The sequence below is a fragment of the Capsicum annuum genome, chromosome 4 (assembly GCF_002878395.1).
Source record: "Capsicum annuum cultivar UCD-10X-F1 chromosome 4, UCD10Xv1.1, whole genome shotgun sequence".
Taxonomy (NCBI): Eukaryota; Viridiplantae; Streptophyta; class Magnoliopsida; order Solanales; family Solanaceae; genus Capsicum; species Capsicum annuum.
In genome coordinates this window covers 29,679,269-29,705,229 of record NC_061114.1, presented here as the reverse complement: position 1 = coordinate 29,705,229, position 25,961 = coordinate 29,679,269, and the positions used below count along the sequence as shown (strand labels likewise).

The 25,961-nt window shown below is 34.3% G+C and overlaps 1 protein-coding gene across 1 annotated transcript; it reads right to left on the bottom strand.

The window, feature by feature from the left end:
- Positions 1–11,699: 11,699 nt before the first annotated feature.
- Positions 11,700–12,548, bottom strand: LOC107855643. Its single transcript, XM_016700664.2, has one exon. It carries the CDS (start codon positions 12,546–12,548, stop codon positions 11,700–11,702), a length of 849 nt encoding a protein of 282 aa, XP_016556150.2.
- Positions 12,549–25,961: the final 13,413 nt, after the last annotated feature.

The window sequence follows — 25,961 nt, the reverse complement described above, 5'->3', positions numbered from 1 at the left end:
TCTCTGAAACGTAAGTATTTTTCTTTTTATATTTTGGGCTTATGTCATCAATAGGTTTTTAAACTTATTTTGAAATTTCACTTGGACCGCTCAACTCACCCTTGTCCCCTATTAATCACCTCTACTCCTCTGAATATGAACCACTTAAACATATTTTTGACAATAAGCTAAAAAAGATAAAATGCATGCAATACACTTTCGGTGACATGACAATCTAATGAATTAAACAGTGACACGTATCGTGTGGATCCGAAAAAAATATCTTAAAATATATTATAGCAACATAAAAACGAAAGTTATTTTTAAATTTAAAAAAATGACAATGCTTTGTCTTCTTCACTCATCTTCGATCTTCACCTCAAATAAACTAGGGATTCCCATTAAACTACTAATTATAAGTTCAGAATTTTTTTTTCTTTTAAAAAAAATCCACCCCCACCCCCTCCCTATCTAGTGACATTCTTATCTTTTTCTCTATTCTTACTTCATCTTCTTCCTCATTTTAGATCTTTTTTTTTTTTTTTTCAATTTTTCTCTTCTTTTTAAATTTATTTTGTTCTTAATTTTGAATTTGATATATGCTCGGATTTAATTTGGTAGAAGAGATTGCGAAGAAAGAAAAAGGCATGGTGGCTTGTGTTGGGTTCGAAATCGAGAAGACGTCATGCAGAAGTTTAAAGTTTGCAAATCATAGAGATGATAAATTAGATGACGAAGAAAAACATAATATTAAAAAACATATTATTGATATTTCTGTCACACGACCTACGTATGAAAACTAATATTGAAAAATATAAAACCTATTGGGAGAAAATTTCCCCCTAAACAAAACTCTTTAATGACTATATTGTGGATACTATTGTGTTATGGTATGAGAAAGAGGTTTTCTATTTATAGATGTTCAAAACCTTTTCTCCAAGAAAGAGGCTTGCCAAATATGAAAAAAAATTATATTTTCATTTAAGGAAAAATAAAAGTAATTATGTTATTACTTTTATTTTTCTTCAATAGAAAATTAAAAATCAATTTTGGTGAGAAAATCAGGACAAAAACCCTAACAAATCTCCCCTTTTTAGCTTGATTTTTTTACTTGATCCACCTTTTTCACATCTTTGATCTTTGTTCTTCACATAATCTTCATCATTGCTGCTTGACATGCTTAAAAAAAATAAAGCTTTTGGGTTAAAAATATATGAGCTCTTTCGGGTTAAAAATATGAATCATTTGCAGGGTTAAAAGAGAGCTTTATTTTCAAATATGTAACAACAGGATTATTGAAAATATGATTGACAATTGTCTCCACATGTAGTTTTATTTTGTTAAAATATCTTTACTATCATCAAATTGGTTACAACTTTAATCTCAACATGCAATCAATCTGAACCATCGGACCTTTGAACCATAGGCCCTGATACCACTTGTTGGGTTTGAAATCGAGAAGGCATTATGCAAAAGCTTAAAGTTTGCAAATCATAGAGATGATAAATTAGATGACGAAGAAAAACATAATATTAAAAAACATATTATTGATATTTTTGTCACACGACCTACGTATGAAAACAAATATTGAAAAATATAAAACCTATTGAGAGAAAATCTCCCCCTAACAAATCTCTTTAATGACTACATTGTGGATACTATTGTGTTATGGTATGAGAAGGGGGTCTTCTATTTATAGATATCCAAAGCATTTCCTCCAAGAAAGAGGTTTGTCAAATATGGAAAAGTTTTATATTTTCATTTAAGGAAAAATAAAAGTAATTATGGTACTACTTTTATTTTTCTTCAATAAAAAATTAAAACTCAATTTTGGTAAGAAAATCAGGACAAAAATCTTAACACTAGGGTGGTAGAACACCATTGGAACCGCTGCAACCTAGTTTATATATCAATTCAACCATCGAGTTGTTACAATTTTATCCTTCTTCTTCTTTGGTGCTTTTTAAAGGTTCAATTTCTTTAACAATTTTAAAAAAAAAACTTCAAATTCGTATTAATAGCGCCGGAAAAAATGATGTGTCACCGAAAAATGGTGTGTCACCAGAAAAATAACAACCTTAATAGAAATCGTTGCCAGTCAAATATTATAATTTTTTTCTTCTTTGACTGAGAAACTTGATTTAATTGGTGCTTTTTCGGCCAAAATAACGACGACATAAGATTTTAATTTTGAATTTGATGTTCGGAAGTGAAAAATTGGGGAAGACTATGAAAGGATTTTATTTTAAAAAAAATAAATTTTCATGTTTGGCTTTGTTATTTTGTTGATGTGTCACTTTTTAATTGCCTTTGTGAATTAACTTTTTGGCTTCACATGCGTCTAAAATGTGTATTGCACTTATGGTACCATGTCAGCAAAAAGCGTTCAATAGGTACAAGTTTTGAACAGTATAAGTGTTCAATAGGTACGAGTCTGAGTTAAAGAATTCAAGTGAAATTTTGAAACAAGTTTAGAGGTCTATCGATGACTTAAGCCTATTTTTTGCGTTACACACATGAATAATGGATCGCATTGATGTTATAATAGGTCATTACCAGACCATTTTGAAAGTAAGATTGGCTAGATAACTCCAACCATCAAAACATTCCAAAAGTGCATTAACCTGGGGAGCAGAAGGAAAACCAAAAGTTAGCTAACGGAAAGAATTGAAGAAATATGTAGCATTAGCAATTCTAAACTTCGGGATATGAACCTATTAGCATACTAGTGTTCAAGTCTAACATAGTCAAGATATATTTAACCTTGTGGAATTAGATCAAGAAATTGATTTCCAATAAAATTAAGATCCTTCAAAGAAGTCAAATCTCCAATTATATCCAGAATTGGTCCACTAAATTTGTTGCTCCCACAATAGCGTACGTTGTGCATAGTACCAATTAAGTTGATTGAACTAGTCAAACCATGACTATTTTGATTATTCAACCACCAAATCTTGAATAATGAATCACGAAAATTATCCGATATCATATCAGCAAAATGGTTAAGTTTAACCACCACTTTTGTTTATGATTGTTCTATTTTCAGATATAAGTTTAAACGTAATGTTCAATAATTTTGAGTTTATATCAAATCATTGAAATAGAATCATCCTCCCATCATTTTGAACTAGTAGTAATTTCTTCAGATGATTAACAATAAATATGTGCTTTTTTCAACAAAAATTATTATTAATTGATACGAGATGTCCGTATGGCACACAAAATGGACGTGTGACACCTGAGATGTACACATAATTTGTTTTTGTGGATAAAAGTAAAAACATCCTACGCTAAGCTCATTCTCTAGTGTAAAATTCTTGGTTATCCTTCGAAGGTTCTGGGTTTAAGATGGCAAGGGTTAATGGTGTAGTCTCTATCATATGGCTCTTTGGGGTGGACAACAATAGTGTTGGGTTTAATAGGATGTGTGAATAGAAAATGAAGAGAATTTTTGGAGGGAAAGTGAGCTTACACTTAAAAAGGAAAGGGTACTCACTAAATGAAAGTCTATTTGTCCGACATTGGTGGGAGAAAGCGACTTTATTGTGTTTTTATTAAGAAACACTCCTTCAAGTGGATAGTGAGGCAAGAACCAAGAGGTGCCTCGCGCCATCATCGCTCGCTTGGCTTCGGCTTCGGCCGAAAATATTTCTCCACTCTTCTACTTCCAAAAACTCTTTGTGATCATCAACCGTTGAGTGTGTTTGAAGAATCTGAAGGTTTGAGGTACCGCTACATTCAGATTGTGAGTCATTTTATCCTGAAGAAAAAATTTCGCAACCTCGAGTACTTGAGGTAAATTAATTCCTTAAGAGCATTCCGTGAAATCGGAGGACTTGGTTCTGTTTTTACTTCATCTTGTTTCTTTTTGATAACATACTTCTTTGATAGTTCATGTTAAACTTGTGTTGAAGGTGTTAAAAACTTTATTATTGTTCTTTAAATATTCTTGAACTTGTGTTGAAGTGTAGTGTATAAACATAGAGATTGTGTATCCGAATAAACAATTAGTAATTGCATCCTTCTCTTTTTTTTTTTCCTTCTCTTTAAATTCAAAAAGGTGGAAGAAGAATTAAGAGCAAGATTTTCTCATGGTTCTCTGATGTGGTCTGCTCTTTGGTAGCTGCCACACCTACATGAGACAATTTTGATTCCTACTCACTTTCAAAACATATTTTGATTCATAGACATTAAATTTTTTTTTAATTTATTTTTTAGGGTTAGATCTTGAAAAAGGTAAAAAGTGGGCCAGAGTTGTGGGGTCATATGTTCCTTTAATATTTTTAAAACTAGGGGAAAATGTAAAACTTTTTAAAAACTACAACATGGTCCCTTTTTATATTTTTTCATTTTAAAAATATTTATTAAAATTATTTAATATTTTCAATTACACATTTCTCTCACCTCAAAACCTTCCTTCTCCTGATTTTGGTTCCTATTTTTTCGAATAAAAAAATCGGTTGATTCTTGCTTCCTTTGACAAAATTTTTCAATTTCTCTTGCTCAAGTAAGTTGTAATTTTCTTTCCCAATCAGTTTAGATCCATTTTAGTAATTTTTTTCGATGATGCTTTGTGTTGGGGTTCTTCGATTTTGACAAAAATTGCACTGTTCTTCATTGAATTAGTCAAAGTTTGAGTGTTTTTAGTTAACATTGTCGATTTCGCATGTTTAATCGAGTTTTGCTTTGGATAATGATTAGAAATTTTTTTAATTTTTGTAGTTATATTGCATTTGATTTTGAATTTTTTGTACTGAATTGGACCCATTTTAATGGTGTTCTTGTTGTTGTGAATTGCACTACCAATGTTGAAACTTGAATTGCATGTTTGATGTGAGGCGTTTTGTCGTTTTTCTTAATAGACCAGTGGTCGATATATCGACCAGTGCAGATTTATTTTTCCTGCATTTGTTCATTTTTTTAATAGACCAGTAGTCGATAAATCGACCATTATAGATTCATTTTTTGCTGTAGACATAAATGGTGAGAAGAGTTCATAGAGCGATTAAAAGGCCTGCTTCCATTGCTTCTACCAGCAGGAAGCGAAAATCTAAAGAAATTTTGAAAACTTCCAAGATAAAAAACTCCATAGTCGATGAATCGGAGTCGGAAATTGAATCAAGAATCCTTGCCGATATTTGTAAATATGATGAAAGTAGTACACACGAGAGTGAGGATGCTGAGGATAGCGAAGGTAAAAGTGAAGAAGAAGGTAAAAGTGATAGCGGGGACGGTGAGGATAGGTGAGATAGCAGAGACGGGGAGGAGGATCCCCTATCCTTGCCAATTTGTGCGAGAGATATCTCCATTGAGTCGTACGGCCTAACAACCTAGATGGATGATCTTGGCTCTTTTCCTGCAAAGATTTCTATAAGAGCAAGAATGGCAGTGTATTGAGGGTTTAGACGAGTTCTTGTTGAACAAAAGTTGTATTGTGATTTTAAGAAGATATGTTTTGGACACTTGAGGTATATTCTGGAATATTTTAAGTTTACTAGACAGATGGTTCATTATATGTTGCTGCGACGTATAAAAGATAAAAAAAAACTACATGAAATTTGGTTTTATGTGAACGGTAAGCTAGCTTGTTTTGTCTTAAAGGAATTTGCTTTGATTACGGGGCTGCATTGTTCAGTATATCCCCGTGAATCAAAAATGAACAAAGTCCTCCAAAATGGAGAAAACTTTCATTTTAAGGTGAAGAAGAACAAGAGCATTACTGCTGCAAAGTTGATTAGCCTGATGAAAGGTAATAGGCTGAATAATCAACAAAAGTTGAAGTGTGTTATGGTTTGGTTTGTGCACGCAATGCTACTGGCAAAGGACCCGTCAAAGAAGGTGGATTTGGACCACATCAAGATGGCAGTTGATTTAGATTTCTTTAAGGGGTATCCATGGGGAAAAGAGTCCTTTGAGCTAACCTTGAGCTATCTGAAAAAAAAAAACTGATCTGACCAAGTAGAAAGAAGCTTTTGTCAAGAGGAACAATACATCATACACGTTATTTAGCTTTCCCTGGGCGTTTCTGGTACTTATAATCAACCGGCCTATTGATTTATTATAGACTCCTACATATTTATGTAGGAATACATAGACATTCTATACTTACTTGTGCTTCTATTGATTACGGGTTTGGATATATGAGGCCTTTCCTCATCTGGGAAGGTACGCCGGTAAGTCATTGGATTCTTCTCTGCCCATTCCCCGTTTTCTTCGATGGCACACGCCAAAGTGCGATAACATAATGGAAAGCGACCCATTTAAGTACAAAGAAAAAAACACAAAGGTAAAATTATACTTATTATGATATGATACTAATATTATTATATTAGCGAATATCTTGTAATTTATTTTTATTTTTTTTTATAGATTGTACACTCGTACCTTACCCCTACTGTCCGTGAGATGGAGAAGAGATACATGAAAAATTTTAAGCCATATATGGATAAAGTTAAGAATACGTCCATCGATGCATTGAAGGCGCAGCTAAAAGGCATGACTTTCCTAACTTCATCAGCGGAGGTCGCGGACGAAGAAAAAGAATTGGGTGGCCACCATTATGTTCCAAGTCCACCACGCACTTCTGATCATGCTGGGTCAAGTGGACTCAAAACTTCACCAGACGTATCTAATGACGATGACCTATGCGAGTGCATTGCTTTGCTCGAGAAAAGTCTACTGGACATTGCTTCTTTTGTTTGAGATGAGAGGCTGAGGAGAATCAAGAAGAATAAAAAGAAGGTAAATTAGTTTATTTTTTGCTCTTCCAATTTAATTTTGTTACATATATTCAGTTATCTTTTCAAAACAATACAGTGCACCTCGACAACCCCCCTCTTAGCCGGCATCAAGTAAACCTTGAAGAACTTGCAATCGCAGTGACAAACATGGCTGCAATAGATGAAAAAGTAAAGAAGAGAAAAAAAAAGAAAAAATATAAGAGGAGAATGCAGCAGATGAAGAAGAAGCAACAGATGAAGAAGAAGAAGAAGAAGAAGAAGAAGAAGAAGAAGAGGAGGAGGAGGAGGAGGAGGAGGAGGTGACAGTTGAAGCAGAAGAAGAAAATAAGGAGAAAACAAAAGAAGATGGTGAAAAGAAATCAAAAGAATAAGAAGACAAAATGAGAAGGTAGTTGAAGAAGAATTAGTAGCCGAACAGGAGGTTCAAAATATTGAAGAAGAGAAGAAATCGGCAGAAGAAGAAGAAGAGAAGGAAAATGAGAAGAAAGAAGTTTAAGAAAAGGAGAAAAAATAGGAAGAAAAAGAAGTGGATATGATGGGCATTGTTGCGGAACTCAATCAAGACAATAAGTAGCTTTGCGTATTTGGAACAAATAATTTTCTTAATGATTTATTTTTTTTAGTTATTTGTTCTTTATGGATAATTGAATTACATATATTTCACATGAAGAACTTGCAGTCGTAGTGATGGATATGCCTGCAACAGATGAAAAAAAGTAAAGAAGAAAAAAAAGAAGAAAAAATGGAAGAGGAGAATGTAGCAGATGAAGAAGAAGAAGAAGCAGATGAAGCAGCAGATGAAGAAGAAGAAGAAGAAGAAGAAGAAAAAGATAAGGAGATGATAGTTGAAGCATAAGAAGAAAATGAGGAGAAAATAAAAGAAGATGGTGAAAAGAAATCAAAAGAATAAGAAGACAAAAACGAGAAGGTAGTTGAAGAATAATTAGTAGTCGAATAGGAGGTTGAAAATATTGAAGAAGAGAAGGAATCGACAGAAGAAGAAGAAAAGGAAAATGAGAAGAAAGAAGTTGAAGAAGAGAAGAAAAAACAGGAAGAAAAAGAAGTGGATATGATGGGCATTGTTGCGGAACTCAATCAAGACAATAAGTAGCTTTGTCTATTTGGTACAAACAATTTACTTAATGATTTTTTTTTTAGTTATTTGTTCTTTATGGATAATTCAATTGCATATATTTCACATGTTTTTTTTAGTGATTTGTTCTTTATGGATAATTGAATTACATATATTTGACATGTCAATGATAGCATTTACTGATGAAATATTGTTCAGTTATTCCATTATCTCGTTAGATTAAACAGCTGGCTGCATTGCGTTACCAGTTCAGCTGTTGTCCTAATTTATAGTGGTTGATTGGAAACATAATAGAAGTTATTTTCTATAATTTACAGGCTTAACATACAATCGATTGAGTAATTCATATATTTACTTACCGTAACTATCATGATTTATAGAGGTCAATGATAAAAGACATTGACATAATTCTCTATTAATTATAGATTATACCAAGAATTGATTTAAGAAATCTTACGTCTATTTATTCAGTTTTCTATACCCCTATTACACCTTTCCAGAAAGCCAACAACAATAACAAACCATACAATAAATTTTTTAGGCCTTTTTCTTTTTCCTCGGCCAAAATTTGCCTTTGCTTTACTTGATCCTTCTCCATTTCGACTTCTTTTAGCGATCCTTTCAAGTAATTCATTTGCTCTTCGACTTCTTTTAGCAATATCATGAGTAGATCTCTATTTTCTTCGAATTTCCGAAGCCTTTGGAGTATATGAAACTTGAAAGCGCCTCGAAAATTTGATGTCGATGGGCTGCTCTTCGGTGAGTCTTCTTCAAGCCACTTAAAAAAAGAGCATCCGCCATTATCCTTTCCAACCGCACAATTAAAGAATTTTTGACCTGGATTTGAATCGGTGCGTGACGTCCTAAAAACAGCTGGATTGCCACAGTGAAATATGTAGGAAACTTTTGCATTTGATTTTTGGAATGCTTGAGACATTATAGTTGTTAACAAAAATTAAAGCCCAAAAAATGAGAGTGTAAACACAAAAATAGTCTTCCTTTTATAGAAAAAAAGTGAGATATTACCATTGGGTGTTGATTTGATGTGTACTTTATGACCGTTGTAAAAATCTGACATTTTCATTTTTTTTACTGTTGGTCTTGTTTCATAGACCTTATTTATAATCGATGTCTTCTCAGTTTTTTGGTAAATACTTCACCGAATAGATATACAGTCTCGCATATACTAAGAGTTAATTCCTTAATAACCGCACTAGACTGTGCTACATATTCATAGACTATAACTAGCACATATTTTGAGAAGAATTTTTTAATCAATAAAATAATAGATAATTGCATTTTATGCAATTAAAGGATCTTGAACAAGTCATGTGATCGTATGAGAGTCCATATAAATTGGATAAGGTGATCAATGATGTGTGAGGATGGGTAGTGCATGAACAATAAAAATTCTTGGGGAAATGTTTAACCAACGCACAAGTATGTTGTGGATTATTCATTTGTTCAACCATAACTCATCACCTCACGTCTTTGATCACCACTTTCTATTTATGTGGACTCTCATATGATCACATGACTTGTTTAGGCTCATTCGATTGCATAAAATTTAATTACTTATTATTCTACTAATTAATTAATCCTTCTCAAAATATGTACTAGTTATGGTCTATGAATATGTAGCACAGTCTAGTGATTTATTTGTGGAAGTAGTTAAGAGTCTATGCTAGACTATATCAAGTCGAGGACAAAACTAAGCATAGTCTAGCATAGATTTTGTACAACTTCATTAATACATGCACTAGACTATGACACATATTTATAGACCTTGACTAGCACATATTTTGAAAAGGATTATTTAATTAATAAAATAATAAGTAATTGTATTTTATGCAATCGAATGAGCCTAAATAAGTCATGTGATCGTATGAGAGTCCACATAAATTGAAAGTGGTGAAACAAGATGTGAGGTGATGAGTTGTGGTTGAACAACCAACATCCTTAGGGCAATGTTTACCAAAGCACAAGTATGTTGTGAGGAATTCATTTGTTCATCTACTATCCATCCTCACACATCATTGATCACCTTATCCAATTTATGTGGACCCTCATACTATCACATGACGTGTTCAAGCTCTTTTAATTGCATAAAATCCAATTATTTATTATTTTATTAATTAATTATTTCTTTTATTTTTCAAATATGCTACTAAGGGCAATAAACCAATACTGTATACTATTGATAAGGCTTACAGTTTATGAAATTTACTGAACACAATCGATGACGCGGTATTATTTAATTCTTCTAGTATGTATTTGTTCGAGCATGGACATTGAGATAAGTATCGAATAAACATCATCGACTTTTCATTTAATTTTTTATAAATTAACATAATTGCAGATAGATCAAATTAGTTTTCCATTGGCGTATATGAATTAATTTGAAGTCTGAAAACTATCCCGTTCATCTTCTACCTTGATCTCATGCAAAAATTATAAAAAGGAAAAAAATATAAAATTACACTAGCGAAAATGCAGGAAACAAGAATTAAACTAGAAACAAGAATTAACCAAGAATTAAATTCACATCTCACAACCCTTTGATTCATCTTCTAACATCAGAAATTAATTTTCCCAAAATTACAGTGGAGACAAATGCAGGAAACAAAACATAATTTTTCATTAATTCACAACTGTTTGATTCATGTTCTAATAGAGGAAATCGTACAAAAATTCAGATGAGTCTAAAATTGCAGAAATTTAAACAAACACAAATATAGGAAAAACCAACATATTTCATTCATTCATTCTTCATTGCAATGGTAAACTCATATTTATAGCAAAAACTACAAAATAAAGAGGCTTTCATCTAACATAAACCTAACCATGAAAGCTTCCTATTGCAATGACATTAAAACAAAAAAAAAACAGACATAAAAACTTAAAACTAAGGGGATAGTGGGGAGGGGGGGTGATCATCTCCTCTGGCTCCATGTTGAGCCGCTCCACAATCGCCCGTAAAAATAGGCAATCCACCAAAGTTCGCGGTGGACATGCTCCCGGTCCTGCCCAGTGCATAGAAGAGGCGGTTGAAGTCGTTATGGAGGAGAAGAAGGTCGTAGTTACGGTTGATCCTCCTTCTTGGTCTCAAAGGAATGCCTGGAATCTTGTCAATTTAATCTGTTTTTGAGTTGATGAACATGAATTTTGGGTGCAGTAGATGGGTTTTATATAGACCAAAATAGAACCCTTTGGTCTTCCCGCCCTTTGGTTGATAGACGTGTGAATGGTGGAAATCAAAGATAGGTAGCGTATATCTAATCGATGTAATGTGTGATTGGACGTGCAACAACTTTTTTGATGTGTAATAAATGCTCAATTTTTCATCTGTCCCTTTGAATATTTAGGGTTTTTAATAGACCAAATGTGGGATCAATAATAAACCATGTGCTAAATAAAGAATAAAAGTAATAGACCGGACACACAATATATGCAATACTTTAAAAGGTTGATAATAGACACAAAGTGCAGTCAATAAATCTGGCATTAATCAGACAACTGAAGGGTTGTCAAAACATATACACTGCCATGACTTACAAAAACACAAATTCATACAAGACTAACTACGATTTGTTGTTGTTACAAGTGGCTCTCTTGTGCCCAGGTCTCTTGCAAAATGAACACTTGTTCCTCATCTTTGACTTGAAAGTCTCGCCAACGCCCTTAACGCATTTTCTTTTATTCCTTTTGAGCTTGGTGACCACGAGAGGTGGAATGATGCTCACGTCTAGCAATTCTTGTGGCACGCGCCATTCGGACTCCAAAGGGACAACATTAATTGATTCCAAATACGCAAGGAGGTACTCTTCCACTTTATACAGGGGCGAAGAGTAATCATAGACTCTCAAACCATAATATTTACCATGCTTCTATCGCAAAGCGACCATCACGTGATCGCATGGTATTTTGACCAGGTCAAACTTCCTACAAGAACAAGACCTTTCCAGTAGGGCGACTTTGGTCGTATAGCCACTTCCAAACACAGTGTATTGCCTTTCATCCCCGCTTATTTTCTCCACATAGAAGGAGTTGCCCTCGGTCATATTGTCTCTTAAGATCTTTTCGGTGGCAGGAACAAATTTGTTATCCTTATATTTGAGGATGTAGGCACGCCTCTCCCTAAATATTACACCAAACCTCTTGGCAATCGAATTGAATATGGATGCCACAGGGTACTCCCTTTCAACAATCAACATAGCGTTCACCAACTCGGTAATATTTGTGGTCATCACGTCTAACCTATTGCCGGGAAAATATGCTCTGCTCCATTTCTTAAAACCAAGCTCATGCTCGAGGAAAAAGGCTGCCTCGAGATAGTAGTTCTTGAATTCCACAAAATGATCGCTAAACTCCTTGGGAGAATATGCCTCTGCCGCATTGTAGAATAGATAGAGGTGTTCTCCATAGTGGTAATTTACCCGGAGATTTTCACCTAGGTGTCTCATATAGTACCCATGATGAGCATGGTTGTATGCCTTCGCGATACCATTGGCGATGCTCTTGTGCCTATAGGAGATAAAGTACAAATATGGTCCATCGACCACAATAGACTTTAGTTTCTTAAAGAAGAACATCCAAGACGCATCATTCTCCTTGTCAACGACGCAAAAGGCAATGGGATAAATATGGTTCTCCGTATCCTGTTCAATCGTGCTTAGCAGCACCCCCTCGTACTTGCCGTATAAATGAGTGTCGTCTACCGCAATAACCTTTCTCATATGTGCGAATCACTTAATACAAGGGCCCAACAATAAAAACTAGTACATAAACCTACAATCGACCTTGTTTACCATGATGGAATAGGTAGTGCCAACATTAAGAGCGTCGATCATGTACAAAAAAACGGGCAGGTAGCGATACCCATGCTCCGCTGTCCTTAGAACCATTTCCTTGGCAATCACACCCCCAGCCAATATTTTCAATAGCTTGGTCTACTTTTCAAGTTCTTGAACACGATCCTCCGAATCTCGCTAGTGTCCAAACCCTTTCCTTCGCGATACATGTTTACACACAGCGATGCAATAACTTTAGATGAGATTTTCCTATGACAGCGGGTGGCGTATTCGACGCCGCAATTATGATCGCTGACGTATTTATAGATGACGAACCTGTCTGTGTATTCACATGTCTTTTCCTGTAACACCCACCCGCAGCTAGGACAAACATATTTCACCTTGAGGAATTTGCTATAGCTCTTCAATATAGCATAATCAAAAGAATTTCTCGCAGCTGCTACGTCCAACAATAATTTCAGCACCTTTTTACTGCTAAATGTTTGATTTACCTGAAAATTAATTTCGTTGGAGAAGGTGTGGTTGGTTTATGCTCCCAATTCATACTCTTCTCTCCCTTCTTCAGAGAAAATTGAATCTTTCAATTCCATTGAATCATCTTCCGAATCTATTGGATAACCATCCAAACTTCATCTACAAATGTATCATGTTCATCGATTATCGGCTGTGGTGGCGGGATTGTAGGAGACCTCGGAATGACATTTATCCTCAATAATGGCGTAGAGCCATCGACAGTGACATCTAACATGTATAACGACACATGTCGATCATTATTTATGAACGTGGGATGTATTTTACCCTGCCCATTCATTACATACCTAATCACAATGTTCTTTGGCTCGCATTCTAATTCTCCGCTCTCAATTATGCTTCGAACCATGTCGTCGTACGATCCATTGCGACGCAGCGGGATGGGAACTGTCTTCTTGGTAGATGATTTCCACCTCCAACAGTTGGGAACCTCCTCCCACACACCCACATAATTACCACCCACGACAACTACCTCAGCTACTGTCATAATAGACCACACAAATTGATAATAGATCAAGGTTTAGGTCTATAGATGGTCGATGAATGGTCGATCACTGGTATGAATACGTCCGTACAAAGACGCGAATCGTCTGATTTTTGATATAATCGTTGCCCTCCTAGCTCTGGGATAGAAAAATATATGTGTAGGACTTCTAAACTACTGAAATATATCTAATAACGAGGTATTGAGCGGATTTGGAAAGATTTTCGAGCTAGTAGAGATGGTGAAAATTTTTTTTTGCATTTTTTTCAAAAAGGATTGAACAACAATGGAGGCAACGATGTAGAATGGAGATTTTCAGTTGTGATGAATAATTTTTCATCAAAAAAGTGGTCGGAATCAGAAATTATTGGTGAAAAAGGGAGCTTCTATTGGTGGCATCTTGGACAATTTTCTAAATTAAAATAGAAAAAATATGAAAAATGGTGGAAATATAAAAAAAGGTGGGAAATATTAAATATTAAATGGTTGAGATGGGGGACTAAAGTGTAAAGTTTAAAACTTATGTGGTAGGTTGGGTGAAAGAATGGATGATGTCATAAATGTGTCTAAACACCTAATTTTTCAAGACGTGTGTCTAAATGCCAAAATAAGTTTTGAAAGTGTCTAAATTTCAAACTATTCCCACCTACATTAGCAATAAGATTAGCATTTTCATATGTTTTAACTTTAACACTATATCTGAATTTTAGCAATGGTGGATCGAAGTAGTTCCCACACAATTCAAGAAATCTCAAGAATCCATATCCAACACTCTCAGAAATTCGAGCTTTGTTAAGTTTACTGAAATTAAAACGTGCAGAATATTTCCTTTTGAGTGAACTTCAAGTAGTGATTCCAAGGTTCTTCTTTTGTAGATTAACAGTCGTAATCCAATCTTTTAGGATTGCAACTTATTCCTAATCAAGGACATTTGAAAGCAAGATTGACTGATAATTTCAACAATCATGAAGATCTAAAATTGCATTAATTTGAGGAGCACAAGAGACACCAAGAGTAGTTAGCTGAAAGAAAAAATTCAAGAAATATGTAAGATTAAAAATTCTAAACTTTGGGATAGGACCCATTAGCATATTATTATTTAAGTCTAACATAGTCAAGTTAGATCATCAAACCCTGTGGAATCATATCAACGATTTGATTTTCATTAAAACTAAGATCCTTCAAAGAAGTCAAATCACCAATTATATGAGGAATTAGTCCACTTAAATTGTTGTCTTGAAGCCATAACGACATAAGCTTATGCATAGTACCAAGTAAGTTGATTGAACCAGTCACAGGACTATTTTGATTATTCAACCACAAAAATTGAAGTATTGAATCATGAAAATTGTCTATGCACCGGTTAAACCGTTATCTGATCTGAATCTTGCAACTCGATTGGAAAAGACCAACCACTCTTATTTTTAGAGGATTCAAATCTGAAAACAAGACTTTAATAGTGCTAAGACGATTAAAGAAATCTGCGGGGATGGTATCGAAATAATTTTCATCAAGTAGGCATATTTCATATCAGATAATCCACCCAAACACAAACCATTCTCCCGAAGGCCAAGAATTTGAAGCTTATCAAGTTCATTTAATTGACACGCGATGCACATGTCATGCACGAACGAAATGCACATTTGTGAAGTGACGCACGAGATGCAACCAAATTGCACGCAGATTTAAAATGGGTGTCCCCCTCGTTTAAAAAGTAGTGCACAACGAATTAGGCATATTTTCTCTTTTCTTTGACACACCTATACTTACCGTATTAAAAAATACCTTATTTTTTACAATCTTAAAAATTTTACTTTAAGAAATCAGTCAATTGATATTTTTCTTTCATCCCTGTTCGCAATAAATTTTCATAGTGCTAAAAATTAATTGCAAGCAAAAATAAACTAAACAAAAAGATTAATTTTATTTAAATAAATCTTGTGAGTACAATTATGTTGTTTTCTTGATTCTTCTCTCCTAATTTTTTTTTGTGATTCAAGGGCCTTCCATAGTGTGTTTCTCGAACGTAGGTTGATCGATTTGAACCTGTCAGAAATACGTTTGGATCTCCAGGAATATAAGACAATACTTTGTCAGTTGATCTCCGGGCAGAATTCCGTTAGTCAATTCTTTGAAGAGTTGTGTAGTCAATGCAGAAGCTTTCCCAATGCTTGCAGAATGACCTCCAAAATTATGTGATCCTCCTATTTATATAGTTGTAGGGGATAGGCAGTTCAAGTGTAAATAACCAGTTTTGTCTCTTTTGATTGATCCATTCAGTTCTCAAGCTTATCATAAATATTGTGTGATAACGTTGCTTGTGATTGGCCACAAATATGTCATTTGGGACACTTGGTGAGGTTTCATTGGATATTGAACTTGACTTGGCTTGCCATATTCTTGAATGAGTGGCCTCGTCATGTTGATCTTTAATTTGACTGGGATGCCATGTCACTTGACACGTGGCATGAATTTGGGTTTTAAGGTGATATGGACCTTGACGGGGAATAAAATGAGCTTATTATTTTTACAGCCCAAAATAATTTTAGACCCAATAAAATATGAATTAAATTTAAATTTTATATGAATTAGATCTAATAAATTTTACGCGTCTATAGATGCCCCCTACTTTAAGCCTCATCGAGGTGTATGATTTGTTGGGCCTTTTGGAGATGAGATTTGAAGTATTCGTGGAGCTTTTTTTGTGTATGTGTGTATAACTAATCCTCGCAAAATATTCAAATTTGACGAGAATAAAATATAGCCGAACTCTTCCATTGTGTCTCAATTTTTTCATTGACGTGCAAAAGCCAACCAATTAATACACACCAAAGATTCCTTCTTTTTTTTTGCAAATTAAAACTTGAGCATTTTTTCAAAATCTGACTTCTCAAAGTCATGATAGTGTGGGTAGAATAACGTGAATCCCTTCATTAGGAGTGTAAATTCTATTTAAAACTAAATATATCCAAATCATGTAGGATTAAGGCATTAGTATTATATCAAATTTTAATAGAATTGAATAATGATGTTACCCACTTCAAAAAGGATTAGGAATTTGGCTTATTTTGGACACGTTGACGTCCCAGTCTTTCTTGAAGATAACTTGTTCAGCAAATTCCTTTTTGAAATCAAATTGGAGCCCTTCAAGGTCTATAAAAGGACATCACTACCCCATTAAGTTGTTTTAATTCATCTTGAGCTGCAATACAACTCACGTTCTTCTTCTCGTTTTTTGTTTTCTTTCACAATTGAGTTTTCAGGCAGCTTGGGGCGTCTGTGAAAAAAAATTCATAATGCATCATGGGGAGGTCTAAATCACGAATGGCTTACAGTGTTTAAAACTAGACTCATGAGCCTAAGTTCTACATGAAAACCACTCTCATATTTTCTCTAGATCTGCCTAGTTATCCTTTCAAAATCAAACTTTTAGTGCTGTTTCATCACTTTTTGTTTGTTTTGTGAAGCCTCACAAAAATTCTCATATCTTGACTTAGGAATATCAAAATCGGGACTTGTTTCTTACGTTAAAAACTAGACTTGTAGAGCTACGTCTCACACGGGAATCATAATCAGATTGCACCCGAGTCATCCCAGATATTTCCCCAAAATTGGTCTTCTAATAGTTCACTAGTTTCATCAGCTCTGCACGGCGTCACACTAAATTTCATATCTCGAAGTAGGAGTATCGGAATCAGGTATCTTTTTTGTATTGGAAAGTATATTCACAGAGCTATGTACCACGCAAAAATCAAAATCATAATATACCTAAATCATTATAGTTATTACTTCAAAACCAGTCTTCTAATCTTGGTTCGCCAGTTTTATTAGCATTGTGCAGCGTCTCGACAAATTCTGTATCTTGACATACAAGTATCGAAATCAGAAAAAGTTTTTTGCAATATAAAGTAGACTTGTAGAGCTACACCATACCTGAAAACCACTATCAGATAAATTCTGTATTTTTTCAGGTACTTTTTTAAGTTGCAACCTAAATCTTGTGATACTCTATTTCAAGTCAAATTTGGGCACTTCATGAATTTTATCTTCTACTTCAAGTTTTGGGCTACATCACTTCCTCAATATGTTGAAGGTCTGACTCTAGCAATATTCAAAGTACTACAAGTCTTTTCCTTATCGAAAAGACTTCATGGCTTGGGAGTTAATGAAGAGTCCTTTTGCTTTAAAAACAGAATCTTCAAAGGACTCCAACTATGCATTTAAGCTTCATACTTTTCTTTCTTTTTCTCTTTTATTTTTTGCTTTCTAACTTGCCTTAACATTTATTTTCTTGTAAATTCTTAGAGTCAAAAAGGGGTACCAATGGTCTATAAGGTATGCTATCTAAAAGTTTTTCAATAGCTTTATTTTGCTAGAACCATCTCAACCACGCCGAGCTAAAACCAATATTGATTGTTGAATCAAAAGTCATTTACCCTGAAACCTTATTTTCATAAATCCAAACTAATGCACCATGTAGTAATAATAACTTCTAGCAGTTGACACCACTATTTGTTAGTCAAGCTAAAGAGTAGGCTCCCAACTTTTTCTTTCGTAGGCTTCCGAAAGAGTATGAATTACTTAGAAGATGCATTAGATATCCATAATACTTTCTTGGAACCACTCGTCTCTTCTTTGTGATGTTGGAGGGAGTATGTTTAAAGCACCCATCTTCTTAGAGATCTTGGTATGCAGGTTTATGGAGCATCTCACTTTACAGTACTTTGATTTTTTTACATGGTGTCAAACTGTTCCAGGAACTAAGTAAAGAATTGCATTAAGAATCCTTTTTTCATCTTGACTGAAGGATACACGAAATATTTCTGCAGAGCTTATGATGTGACAATATTGTATCGATTAAAGCATGTTCATGGCACAGCCAAAGTACTTCGCTTTTGGATTTTTCTTTTGCTTCTAATGTTCAAGTTATTGTCTACACTTGTGCTTTGGATAATTTGTGCTATAGACACAAATTTTTACCGCTGAAATAAAGCTCCATATTGTTAGAATTTGATCTAAGAAGCATAGTACATTTGACTATGGTTTTATTTTTTATTTTTTGTTGCATTGTAGGTTTACGAGGAAATACAAATAATCTTGATGTTAAAAAAGCAATCCACCAAATGTTCATATGATTGATGTTGATCCTTTAGTACACAAATTTCTTACTACTTGACAAGAAAGAGACTTGGAGCTATGAGATTTCATCTTAAGCAAGCACGTAGCCCATCTCATGATCCTTGTGACTTGGGGAGAAAAACTCTTGGAACTACTGTATTCAATCCTTTCAAGAGCAAGAAGGTGGCACAACTTATTCTTTTGATTTGGGGAGATCATATTCCAACCTGTGCATCTAATCCTTGTGGCTACGCAAGAAAGGAGTTTTGAGTTTCCATTTTCTATCCTAAGTGGGTGAGTACATGGTACATCTCATCCTTGAGGATTGGTGATTAAAAGCTTTGAGTCACAGCATATCCTCCTTTTTATTTTTTCAACTCATATGACTGAACTTAGGATAAAAAGATACTCTAAGTTGCTTACATACCTCAAATAAAAGGATCAAGTCGTACTTCATAATAATGAGTTAATTTTTTTGTTCTTTTTTTTGAAGTGTCGTTCACAGTTTAGACTCTTGCGGGTTAGGAGTGATTTGACTTGCAGTTTAAGGTCATGCATTAATGAGTATTCCGGGAAAGAATTCTTGTAATGTAACATTCCTCCCAACCCTATGCAATGAAGTATTATTGCACTCCAGTTTGGTATTTATTGCCCTGTTGGTTGAAATAGACTTGTGCTTGTTCTTGTATCAACTTTTAAAAGTTGGAGTTTAAAAGTCCTTTGATTTTTTTTATTTTGCGAGCAATCCATGTCCAAGTGTCACCCTTTTTGCTATTGGAGAAGTCATTTTTCATGCATTTTCTTGTTTTTTTCTTTAGGGTGGGGACCTTAATTGGATGAAAGCTCCCAAATTATGGCATGATGATTCCTTTACCTTTTGATGATGCCACAGAACACATGGGTTGTAGAACTTTTGAAATTGAACCTTTTATGATCCAGTTCGGCGCTAACATGTTTTTCATCAACTATATCGCTATTATTAATGATGATTTTTTCCTCTCGTATTAACTTCATAATCTTTTCCTTTAGGATAAAGTATTTAGTGGTGTGATGACTAACAGTATAGTGAAATTTGCAGTACTTAGGATCATTGACTTTGTTTGATTCTTCAGGTCGCTTTGACTCAGGGAGTTCAATGACTTCTTTGGATAGCAACTCATAAAAAATCTTAGGAACATCAGATTAGGGAAAAGGGTTTACCATTGATTGTAACTCCTTCAAGGTTGGTTGATTTTTCACCTCTCATATTTGTTGCTTTGGAGTTTCTTCTTTTAACTTTTGTCTTGTGGAGGCCTTCGTAAAACTTATAGTTGTCGCCATAGATTTTCCAATTTAATCTTCTGACGAGTCTTTGAATTTCGTGACTTCTTTCTCAGGATAAAAAATAGGTGACTCAATTCTATGACTTGCAATGCTTAACTCCATATCATGAGCGCACGTAGCTAATTCTTCAAAAGTTGGAGGCTTAATTACTTGAAGGATATACACAAGGCCCCAATGCATCCCTTGAATGCAAACTTCAACCGTAAAAGTTTCAAGGAGTTGATCCTTACAATCGAAGCTTAATGTTAGTCAGCGATTTATGTAGTCCACTATAGGCTCATCTTTACTTTATCTTGTAATCGTCAACTCCATCATGTTGACCGTATGAGGGGTGCTGTAGAAATAATTTAGGAACTAACTTTATATTTGTTTTCAACAATTAATTGATTCATACTCCAAGTCCTTATACCGATAAAATGTGTTGTCTTTCAAAGAGTGAACAAACTGCTTGACAAGAAGATCACCGTGTGTGCCAGCACTACTATAAGTTTCAACAAAATGAGTAATGTGTTGCCTTGGATTTTCTTTTCCATCAATTTATTGAAACTTTGGTGGTTGATATCCAATTGGCATCGGTAAGCCTTCGATTCACTTAGAATACGGGTTTGAGTAACCTACGAAACTTTGTGATGGACCGTCATATTGTGCTTTGATGGTGTTTGCAATCATATCTTGGAGTTGTTGAACTGTTAGAGTTGCCACTAAAGTAGATCAATCAATGTAGTGATTGCCACTTGCCTTGATGAGAGATTCACCATCAATTTTTTCTTGCAGTGTTAGACTATAATTTGACTCTCCAGGATTGTAGAGATCTAACTTGCTCATAAGTCGGGTGATTTGATGATCTTTCTTATCAACGGACTTCTTCAAGGCTTCAATGGTTTGCTCCATCATTTCAAACTTCTCATCCATGTCAACTGCATCAACCATAAAGGTGTTGACTTTCATTAAAGTTGTAGAATTCATTAAGTCCTCAGATACTCCAAAGTTGCAGACAGTTTCAGATAGTTTATCTGATAACATAGATGCAATTGTAGTTACAGATGAAATTTGAGATTTTATCTTTTTGATCATCTTCAAAAAGGTGAAGTATTGAGATCCATCCAAAGCAGAAGAGTTGAGATTGCGTCGATTGATGGGCCAACAAGTTTGATCTAAGTAGATATGGCAATAGTAGACTTCTTGCACGAAACATCATTGATTTTTCTAAAGAATATTGCAATAGTTGAATTTATGATTTTTTAATTTGTAGAAAGAAGAGATGAAGAGCAGAACTGGTCCCATTGGGCATGCCAAAATTTGTTCTCAATAAATTTTCATAGTGCTAAAAATTAACTGCAAGTAAAAATAAAATAAAATAAAGAAATAATTTTATTTAAATGAATCTTGTGAGTATAAATGTGTTGTTCTCTTATTCTTCTCTCCTAAGTTTCTTTCGTGATTCGAGGGTCTTCGATAGCATATTTTTTGAATGTAGGATGATTTGAACCTCTTAGAAATGCATTTAGATCTCCAGGAATATCAGACAACACTTCGTCTTGTCGAGTTGATCTCTGAGCAGAATTTTGTTAGTCAATTCTTTGAAGAGCTGTGTAGTCAATGCTGAAGCTTTCCCAATGCTTGCAGAATGAACTCAGAAAATTATGTAATCCTCCTATTTATATAGTTGTAGAGGTAGGCAGTTCAAGTGTAAATAACCTCTTCTGCCTCTTCTGATTGGTCCATTCAGTTCTTAAGCATATCACAAATGTTGTGTGATAAGGTTAAATGTGACTGACCACAAATATGTCATTTGAGATACTTGCCGATGTTTCATTAGCTATTGAACTTAACTTGGCTTGCCACATTCTTGAACGGGTGGCCTCATCTTGTTGCTTTTTAATTTGGCTGGAATGCCACATCACTTGACATGTGGATAAGTTTAACCTTCAAGGTGAGATGGACCTTGATGAGGAATAAAATGGGCTTATTATTTTTACAGTCCAAGATAATTTTAGACCTAATAAAATATGGATCAAATTCAAATTTTATATAAATTAGATCCAATAAATTTTACGTGTCTACAATCCCTCCTTGCTCAAATGAAAAAAAAACTCAAGAACGAAGTTATGCAGAAATATGACTAAAAATGCAACAGAAAAATAGCTCAAAATACAGCAACAAAATGGTAACTGTCTGAAAAAATACAGCAGCAAAAAGACCAAAATACTAGGGTTGGGTAAATTTTGGTTCAAACCAGAAAAATCAAAAAATCAAACCAAAATTTAATTTAAATTTCAGTTTTTCGGATCGATTTCAATTTTTAATTCTTTAAATTTGGTTAAACGGTTCAATTTTTTATTTTTCAAAAAGAAATTCGGTTAAACCAAAAAATCAATAAACCCAAAAATATTTAAATAATATATATATTATTAATTTATTGTATATATATATATATATATATAAAATATTCAGTATATTAATTAATAAATATATAATAAGTTTTTAATAACCCTAAATTCCTAAATCTTAAATCATATCTGTCGTTTTAAAACTCAGAAGTCAGAACCCATAATTCACAAATCATAATTCACAATTCACAAATCATCATGCTCAAGATAACTGTCGAACTATAACGATAGATCACCGATGACAGGAGATGATAGACCACCGCCGACCCACGTATAATGACACCGGAGGAAGCGACTGACAACTGTGATCTTTGTGTAATTATGTTTGTTGAGCAGCGACTGTGGTCTTTGTGTTTGAGGAGGGGACTGTGGTCTTTGTTTTATTTAGCAGCGATCAGCGAACACTGTGGACTGTGGTATTTGTGAATGTTGAGCGGCGACTGGCGGCAGTCGGCAATCAGACCACTTTTGTGATTGTTTATTTCGGCGATTAGTTAGCTTTCAAAATATGTCTAATCTGGTATATTTTTTTGATGATTTTTCATTTAAGTTGATAGTTTAAGGCTAAAGGCTGAGAACTAATAAATAAATTATTTTATTTTCACAGATTGGAAGTAGGGTAAGTGAAGATGGAGCGTCAAATGAAAATATTTCAGTTTCATCTCCAAATGAAGTTGAAACTACTGTTGAAGCTAAACCATAAAAAAAAAAAGAAATGACATGGAACTGAGGGCAAGAGGTTGGGAGTGGTTTGACAAGATTTTTGATGGAAAAACTAGAGCTAATAAAGTAAAAATATAAGTATTGTGAAAAACTTTATTTGTTGCTTCAAGTGCTAGTGGTACTTCATCGATGAATAATCACATGCTAAATTTATGTACTTACCGCCCTAATGTTGGTGTGAAAGACAGTCAAACAAAATTAGCTTTTCTACCATCTTCTACGGATGACAAGGAAGGAGCGTTGGGTACTTGGACATTTGATCAAGGACGAAGTAGGAAATTTTTAGCTCAAATGATAGTTGTTGATGAGTTGTTGCTTAGTTTTGTTGAAAAGGATGGTTTTAAAAATTTCATAAGAATCGCAGCCCCACACTTTCATATTCCACCTCGTAGAACCTTGACAAGAGATTGTTATCAGTTCTACAATGAAGAGAAACAAGTTTTAAAAAAGGTTTTCAAAGTAGTACGTCCAAAAGTTTGTCTTGCAATAGAAACTTGGACGTCTATAGAAAAGATTAGTTACATGTGTCTAATAGCTCACTTTATAGATACAAATTGAAAATTGCATAAAAGAGTGATAAATTTCTATCCAATTTCTAATCATAAAGATATTGATATGGCTGCTTCCATTACTAATTGTTTGCTTGATAGGCTTTGGATATTGTTTTTAGTATTACAGTTGATAATGCTAGTTCCAACGATATTACAGAGATAGAAATATCTAAACAATTAAGTAATTGGGGAACTAGCATAATGGAGGGTCAACATCTTCATGTGAGGTGTATGGCACATAATTTTAATTTTATTGTGAAAGATGGGCTAAAAGAAATTGATAAGTCTGTAAACAATCTGCCGCGAGAGTTAAAAATTTCAAAGAATGTTGTGAATCTCAATTGATAACTTGTAAGAAATTTTTATATTTAGATATTCCTACTCGATGGATTCTACATACTTGATGCTTGAAACAACACAATGTTTTGAGCTTGCATTTGAAAGATATAGTTTCTATGATAATGATTTTTCGAATTATCTCCATAACTTTACTTGTGAAGATGGAACTAATGCAGGCGCCTTTACAAGTGAGGACTGGGAAAATGTGAGGACAATGGTAAAAATTTTAAAAACTTTTTATGACCTTACTTTTAATGTTTCTGGTTCAGAATATGTTACTAACAGTATGGACTTTATGAAAATTGATGAGCTTGATTTGATTTTGAAAAAGATGATAGAAAATGAAGGTTCTAATTTTAAAAAAATGGCAACAAAGATAAGGCAAAAGTTCAGAAAGTATTGGTATGATCTAGAGAAAATGAATAAAATAATCTTTATTTCATCTGTGTTGGATCCCCGCAAAAAACATGAATATGTTCCTTTTGCAATTATGGACATGTTTGAAAATAAAATTGCGAACAAGTTGTCCGATTCAGTGGAGGTATGTATGAAAGCCTTATTTAAGCATTATGTTAAGAAATCAAAAAACTCTTCATCTTCATTCACTTCTTCTTATTCTGGGAACTCTTCATCCGTAAGTGGTTATGAAAACGTTCAAAGAAGAGAAATAATGAGAACAAAATAACAATTTGAGAAGGATAAAGAAATTATTGGAGGTTCAAGTAGTAAATCTAAGTTGGAAAAATATCTTACTGAAGAAATCGAGCCAGATTCGGCAAAATTTAATATAATAGGTTTGTGGAAAGTAAATGAATCAAGATTTCCATTCTCACTGATATGGCTCGTGATGTGCTAGCCATTCTCATTTTCAGTGTCGCATATAAATGTGCATTTAGCACGGGAGGTCATGTTATTGATCCCTTTAGGAGTTCATTAACTTCTAAACTAGTGCAATCTCTTATTTGTCTTCAAGATTGGCTTAGACGTGAACCTATTCCAATTCATATCGAGGAAGATTTATGTCACGCCTCAAATCCTATTGGGGCGGACTGGCACCCGTAATCGAGGAGGCCCAGGAGAACCAGCTCATAACCTTATACTTCTCATGCATACCTCTATGACAACCCAAAATTCGAACAACATCATGTCGCATATAAAAGGAAATAATCACCTGTATAAGCTCGAGCACACATATATATGTATATACAATACTTGGCAGTTGGAGCCATCACGTCTATTAACAAAACGTCACCTTGACTGTACATTAGGTCTACAAAGCCTCTAGATAATACATAGAGTTTAACTAAGGTCGGGACACACCCCGCCATATAACTAACTTCTATACAATACCAAAAGTGACTGGATATGACACGGAAAGCCCCAAAGCAAATTGGAGCTCACCAAAAGTAGCTGGATATCCTGGATCCTACTTGTGCGGTGTATGAGCTGAGGTACCTGTGCCTGCAGCATGAAATACAGGTCCCCCATGGGGGATGTTAGTACGAAATATGTACTGAGTATGTAAAGCTGTAGATAATCACATATGATATAGGAGCTCAATAGAAATAAAAAACAAGTGAATAAATCGTAATAGGAGTGGACCACACTTACTAGAACTTGTGATAACCTGTACATTGTATTTATTCAATCACTTTAACTTTTTTCTTATCATTTTTGTAATCATTACTGTATTGTACTGTGACCATTAGGCTGCCTCCAGTACATATCAATTGGGATCGACCCATGATAGGCTTATGCCCCTGGGATACCACCCATAAACACATAAATAGGGATCGACCCATGATAGGCTTATGCCCCTGGTATACTACCCGATAAGAGAGAACTTCCATCACTTAGTTCAATTAATCTTTGAGATTGT